This window comes from Elephantulus edwardii, unplaced genomic scaffold (assembly GCF_000299155.1).
Source record: "Elephantulus edwardii isolate Elephantulus edwardi_28Jun2011 unplaced genomic scaffold, EleEdw1.0 scaffold00124, whole genome shotgun sequence".
In the NCBI taxonomy this organism is placed as follows: domain Eukaryota; kingdom Metazoa; phylum Chordata; class Mammalia; order Macroscelidea; family Macroscelididae; genus Elephantulus; species Elephantulus edwardii.
The window spans coordinates 2,362,295-2,369,523 of NW_006399874.1; the positions used below are offsets into that span (position 1 = coordinate 2,362,295).

A 7,229-nucleotide genomic window follows, 5' to 3' on the forward strand; every position below is an offset into this window, starting at 1 on the left:
GTCAATTCTCATGACTATTCAAAGTTGGTTCTCAGCAAATAAACTCTTTAAAGGCAGTATTATTACCTCATTCAAGTTTTGACCCAGAAGTTCAACAATAATCATCAAGTCCACAGTCTTATTGGCAAAGCTAATATACAATGTCTCTAAGTCACTATGCTCAACGCTAAAGAGCGATGCATATTCAATTTTAGCTTTTATTGGAATTTTACATGCTTAAATTCAGGTTTAAAATGTCTAGGTTTTCATTCCTCCACACTGTCTGATGACACAATGTGCTTCACTGTGTCTTAAGAAGACTTAAGACTTCTGTTTCTCCCTCTATTTTCTTCACACAGAAACTTTTCTCAAGTGTCTAAGATTCCTAGAAGGGGAATGTCTCGGAGGTAGCCACTTCTTCGGAATAGTCCGGTGCCATCAGGCCTCTGAAGCAAGGGGGAGGGGAAGAGAAAAAAGCTGAAACACAAGGTTCATTTGGTAAGTTTTACATTAACCAATACAAGCTGGACAGTTAAGAATGTGGCTTTTTTGGCTCACAAAGTCTGAGTCTTGGTACGGAAACGAGTACCGGCTGCCCCACCACAGCTTTCTCGCAGTGGGACTGTCAGGGAAGTCTTGACTGGGGAGTATGATTTGTTTACCTATCAGGCGTAAACTTCCAGGCACCCAGTTCATTTTGGGCTTGTTCCAGTTTGTCTTTAGTCTGTTCCGGTTCCCCTTTCATTTTTAGGAAAAACAAGTTGATTGCTGGGTCTACCATTGTTGATCTCAGTTGGGCAACTCTCGACTGCTGGACTTGCTTGAGGTACTGGACCTGAGTAGTACACTCTTGCATCTCTTGTTCCTTGGTTGCTAGTCTCATTACAAGGATGTTTTCTCTGCGTGCAGACTCTTGCTGTTGCTGCTTCAGTTTTTCTTCAGATTCCCTTAAGCCAGTTACATCATTAGAATTAAGATCTGTGTACTTGCCCTCCAAAGCTTGCACATATGCTTCATACTGCTTCCATCTTAGAATTAACTCATCTCGAGCCATAACTTTGAAGTCTGTTTCACTCAAGCGAACCTTTTTGGGAAGAGGTTCTTCGATGGTCATCTTGAACCTCCGCACAGGCCGAGGCCACGCTCGCACCGCGGCGGCCGGGCCCCGTCGCTCCTCCGCCACCGCAGCCCGCGCGCCCCTTTATTTGTGGGTCTCGCTGCCACCAATAAAAGATACTTTTTTCCAATCCTGGGAAACTGTTGAGTTAAATATGACTCATGGTGCCCCTGTGAGCAACAGATCGGAACCGTGTCCTTTCCTGTGCCATCCTCATAACCTCTGACATACTCGAGCTCACTGCTATAGTCACTGTGTCAGTCCAGCTGGGTGAAGGTCATCCTTTCCTCTGCTAACACTCCACCTTTTCTGCTATGATGCCCCTCTCTTAGAAATAACCTCTTGTAGCAACATGCCCACATTATGGAAAAGAACAAAAGAGGAGTATGGATATTGGCAATTTTATAGCTGGAAAAGAATATTGTTTTCTTTCTAAATAGCCTTGGTTAAAAATACAGAGAGTTCATTTGATACAACTGGGAGATATATGTAGATCTGAGGATTTTCTGAAAAATACAAAAGTTTGAAAGAGAGAATAGAATATATATTAGCACAGAAAAGCTTTCAAGTTCCGGTAGGATCCATGACTTCTGGTATCATTCCTGCTGTTAGATATTGTTCTACAACAGAATTTAATATCCAGGATGTAGTCATCTGTGGGTATGGAATTTACAGGCTGACACGACTTGTGGAAAATAGTGTAAACAAGAAGAGTGTAAAGGAGCCTATAGAAAGCTTGTGTGGAAATTTGGAAAGGAGTGAAGTCATATGAAATTGATAAATTTGTATTAAGTGATAAAGTTTAGATACTGCAAGTTCAGATACAGTTTAAATACATACACTTTATATCCTTCAGATACTGTGTGGCAATAAGAAGGGTCAGCTATGAGTTCTGACCTGAAGACATTTAACAAAACATAATACAAACTTCAAAGCCACCCAGGATCTTGTGAGACAATTGGTGGGTTAACTCCAGACCATGAGCACACCAAAGAGGACAACAGTGATTCAGCCAGACAGTAACCTCAAAGAGGATTTAGTAATGACAATAGTGAGCAGTATCTTAGAGGCTGATTAGATCTTATAATTAAGTAATTACAGTAATCAATTGTAATTAATGTTATCAAACAAACTTCACATGAATGATTAAAATAAAAATCAATATGATTTGTAAACTTTAACTTCTATAAGACTGAAAAACAACAAAAGAAGAAAACTCAGTTTAGCCTTAGTTGGCCCTGGCGTTTGTGTGGCTTGGATTCAGATGATAGGAAAGATATGATCAAACCTGATTTAGGAATTCTTTCTACCACCAAGATTGTTTGGAGGATCAGTGTTTGAGAAAATCTTCTACTAACAGTGGATTACTTCCCTTACATAAGTTAATAAAATACAAAGAGGAAGAATTTGAGGGAACAAGGTAAAAAAAAAGACTTGTATGAGATCAAGGACCATAAATAGAATCTGAGAAAAGCACTGGCAAGAGAAATGATGTCTTTTGTTTCCCTCTGGGACTAGAGGGCAATTTGAGAATGTAAGAGTAGAAATAGAGACACTGCTACTTCATCCATCTGAGAACTCCTGAAATTGGGCAGATGTGTCACCGTGATTGTATACGAAACTGTTAATCCAGAACATAGCTTTTTATTTTAAAGCCACTTCACTTTGAATGAGTTTACTTTTAATAGAGTATTAAAACTTCTTTTCCATGTAATGGTCCATATGTTTAGAAAACTAATATTTAAAAACGTTTTCTGGTTTCACATTTTCATTGAAGTCATGCATGAGTTTGGCAACCACTGCCAGTGAATTCACCAACAGGGCTGCAAAAAGTAAAATAAAATCCTATGTGACTGGTTGAGTCTGAGAAGCAGGGGAAGGTGGTTTCTTTCCAGAATTAGTCTTAGATCATTACATATCTCTCCTTATTTCCAATTGTGGGGAAACAGATTAAGAGAGTTCAGCTTTGTGAAGAACAATAAATGGTTCAGAATTACAAATGTCTCTCCACTTACTGGTATTTGGAATGAAGGCAGAATATTTTTTTAAATATTCTGAAATGATATTGATAACAAAGTATTGTATATTTTATGAATCATTACTGTAATTTAAAAATATCTGTTATGAAATTGGACAGGCACATTTCCTTCAGTGTCTCCCTTCCAAAGGTGAATTTTTTTTTTTTTAAATTTAGATTGTTTATTTTTCATTTCAATGAATATCTACAGAGATTTTGGGATTCCATTCATTCATTGTTGCACACTTTTCCCCGCACAAACCCCTCCCCCCTCCCCCCATTTGCTCCTCTCCTTGAAAAGCAAAAGAAAAACTCCCTCATTGGTACACAATCCCCCCCTGCACCTCCCAAAACCCCACCCCCTACCCCCAAATATAATCCACTCTGCAACCCTCATTGCATACTCCTACGATAAAAATGCCCTAAAATATAATACTTTTAGACTATTCTCTCCCCCATAGACTTCAATGCCGTAAACATATTTCATCCAGTTTTTCTCAGTCTTACCCCCACCCCAATGCCAGCCTCATTCTACAACACGTGAATTTTGAATGAAGTCTTGCTCCATTTCTGCAGCAGGTTAAGGAGGTGGGGCACTAAGATAAATGCATCTTACTGTATAAGGTCCATTTGTCACGTGGTAGGTGTTGTGCCTTGATACAGAGAAGTGTGTGTCAAGTAGAATTTCAGTTCTGAGAACTCACATGTAAACCATCAGTGGTCAGTACCGTTTGTGACACTTGAAGGTATGACCAGGGGGTGCCATTCACAACAGCTCCTTTGGGTGCGGCTCTAATTCCTAAATGTGCATTTTGACAACCTGAAGCAAGTTACTTAATCTCTTTATGCTAGAGTCCTCATCTATAAAACAAAGCACTATAGGTGAGCTCTGATGGCCTAGTGGCAAGAAGCTGCACTGCAATCCCAGAGGTGTGTGGTTCAAATCCACCAGATGTTCTGCTGGAGAAGGAGGGACAATCTCCTTCTGTACCAGTCAGATCTGGTTTAATGGTACACACACACACACACACACACACACACACATAAAGTAAAATTTTTAAAAAATCCACTACAAAATTTATAATGCTGTGATATGGATGAACTGAATTAAGAAATAAAACACATCACCAACGACAGTATTCAGAGCAAATAGAAGTTCAGTCAATCTTCTTCCTATTCATTTTTATACTCAACAAGTTGTAATGTATGAAGAGATGCATTCAGAACTATTTACATTTTATCTAATGTTCAGTTTTATATTTTTATATATCTTTTAAACAACATTTTCTGAATGCTTCAACAATGAGATCTAATGTTCTTATTGTGGTGGTGTGTTGTTTCTTTGGAACCGACCTCTAGCTGACCTTCTGCAGGTTTTCAAAGCAGTTAATTGCATGGTAGGAGATTGACCATCCTCTCTCGAGGAATAGCTGGTAGATTGCAACTGCATGCCTTTGGTAATTGCAGCAGAGCTTCTTACCACTAGGCCTTCAGAGCTCCCTTAAAACTAATAGAACGTGTTTTTTAGATATTATTGTTAGGACAGGAGTCCAGAATGAAGGCTACATAGTGGAGTGGACTTGGGGGAAGGGATTGTATAACAATGAAAGAATTTTTCTTTTACTTTTCTAAGAGAATAAACTGGAGTTGGGGGGAGGAGGTTTAGCAGGGAGAAAAGTGAAACAATGGATGAATGTAAATCTAAAGTCTCTGTAAACTTTCATTAAAATAAAATTTTAAACAAATTTCCCTTTCAAATACCAGTTATACTTAGTAATTAAATTTCCCAATCATATATGATTAAGACCATTAAGTGTGATATAGCAGACATAAATGCTTTGTTTGTTTAAAAAAGTGAATAAAACTCAACTGAAATTTTCTGAACATTTAAAACTCTATTATCAATACACTTGGCACCAGCAGCCAGGAAATCAAAACATGAACTTCCTTAGGAAAAATCTGCTGTCAGGGATTTAGTACTCCAGAGTACTAAAAAGCAACAATGTCCATTTAGAGACTAAGGTGCACCTGCTTCAGGCCATAGTCTTCACAAATACTTGCTATGCATCAGAGAGTTGAACAGTGAATAAGAATGACAGAAGAAGAATTGATACCTTTGAATTGTGGTGCTGGAGAAGAGTATAGAGCATACCTCTGACTGACAAGAGAACAAGCAGGTTTCTCCTAAAAAGGATAAAACCAAGTTGCTCCTTGAAGGCAAGGCTGGTTTTTTTGTGGGTTTATTTTTGTTTTTTGTTTGTTTGCTTGTTTTTTCTGGTTTCCAAAGTTTATTAAAAATAAAAAATAGAAAATGTTTACATAAAATTATGTCCATTTTTGCTTCCATGATGTTGCCCACATACACAAAAATTGAACCATGATTATTTTTCACTATGCCTGAAGTGGTAGTTCTGCCAATTCATCAGACTCCCCAGCCAGACAGAGCTTGGCCCTATCCTGGGAACCAGGCCCGGATGCACAGCGGCCTCCTCAGTGTGAGCTCATCTATATTCCTTATGTGTAGATTACTATCGGCCTACAAGTCAATGTTTATAAATATTTCTCTATCAAGAGATTAATTATTTAAACACTTGACTACATCAGAGAACCCTTGGTGGCCAGGAACTGTGTGTGAAGCTTCCGGTAGGGCCTGCAGGTCAGACAGATGTGTGAATGGAGGCTCTGTGTGCTCCCCCCGCCCATCCACAAGGTGGCTAGCTTTCCCATCCAGCCTTCAAGCCTCAATCTACCTGTGGTGTCAGAGGGAGCAGGCTCTTGCCTGAGGCCATCACATTAGGAAATCTTGAAGAAACATGGGCTTGTAAGCACTCCTGTAGCCACTTAAGCTGTAATGACAGGTCTGGTGAAGGCCAATAGGAAAATGGTGCCAGTTTTAGGAATGTGGAGAAAGGAATTATGTTGATTCTGTAGAGGAATCTATGTAGTAGTGTGCATTTGTTCTGTTAGGAGGCAAACTCTTTAAAGTTCTGTCTCATATGTTTTGGTCATATTGCCAGGAGAGGCACATCCTTGGAGAGGGACATAATGCTTAGGGGGATGGAGGGACACCACAAAGGAGAGAGATCTTGGATCAGATGGCTTGGAACAGTAATTATTGTAATGAGGATCAGTGTGTTGGAGGCAATGAGATGGGCTCAGGATAGGCTAGATTTCAGAGCAATTTATGCATAGGGTTGCTATGAGCTCCCATTGACTCAACAGTACATAAGCATACTGTGAAAGGAGGTATGGCACTTTCTCAAAAAGTTGCAAATAGAGATACCATTTGGCCCTGCATTCCACTACCAGGAATACACCCCAAAGAGATCATAACTGACATGCAAACAGATATATGCACACTCATGTTTATCGCGGCTTTGTTCACAATAGCAAGGAGTTGAAAACAACCCAGGTGCCCATCAATAAACAAATGGATAGAGAAGCTGTGGTATATTCACACAATGGAATACTATGCTGCGTTGAAAAACAAGGAACTCATGCAATATTATTCAAAATGGGTGACCCTGGAGGACATTATGCTGAGTGAAGTATCTCAGTCACAAAAGGACAAATCCTGCATGGTGCCACAGTTGTAAAACAGGACTGATCTCGGGGTTGGGGGGAGACTGAGAAAGATGGGTTCCATAATGTATACTGCATTGAAACAGATGAGGGAGAAAACTGTTTAAGAGGGATATCTTATTAGGTATTTTTGTCATGACAGGAGTTCAGAGCAAAGGCTGCATAGTGGAGTAGACATGGGGGGAGGGATTATAAAACAATGAAAGAATTTTTCTTTTACTTTTCCAAGAAGGTAGTGCACTTGGGGGGAGGGTTGGGAGGAGAGAAAAGTGCAACAATTAATGACTGGAAATCGAAAGTCTCTGTAAATTTTCATTGAAATTAATAATGTTGTTGTTGTTAATAATAAATTTAAAAAATAAAATTAAATTATCAATGGACTCTTCTTGGAGGCAAAGATTCTGAAGCTTCGTCTGACATACGATGGGTATGTTGCAAGAAGGGACCGGTCCTTGGATAGGGACGTCATGCTTGGAAGGGTGAAGAGACAGAGAAGGAGAGAAAGACCATGGATAAGGTGGATTGATACAGTCA

At 39.4% G+C, this 7,229-nt stretch overlaps 1 protein-coding gene across 1 annotated transcript; it reads right to left on the minus strand.

Annotated features, from left to right (window-relative positions):
* Positions 1-364: 364 nt before the first annotated feature.
* On the minus strand, positions 365-1,093 carry LOC102847354 (pre-mRNA-splicing regulator WTAP-like). The gene is made up of 2 exons (XM_006893135.1): positions 642-1,093; positions 365-425 (listed from the first exon to the last, which is right to left on the minus strand). Exons 1-2 carry the CDS (start codon positions 1,091-1,093, stop codon positions 365-367), a joined length of 513 nt encoding a protein of 170 aa, XP_006893197.1.
* Positions 1,094-7,229: the final 6,136 nt, after the last annotated feature.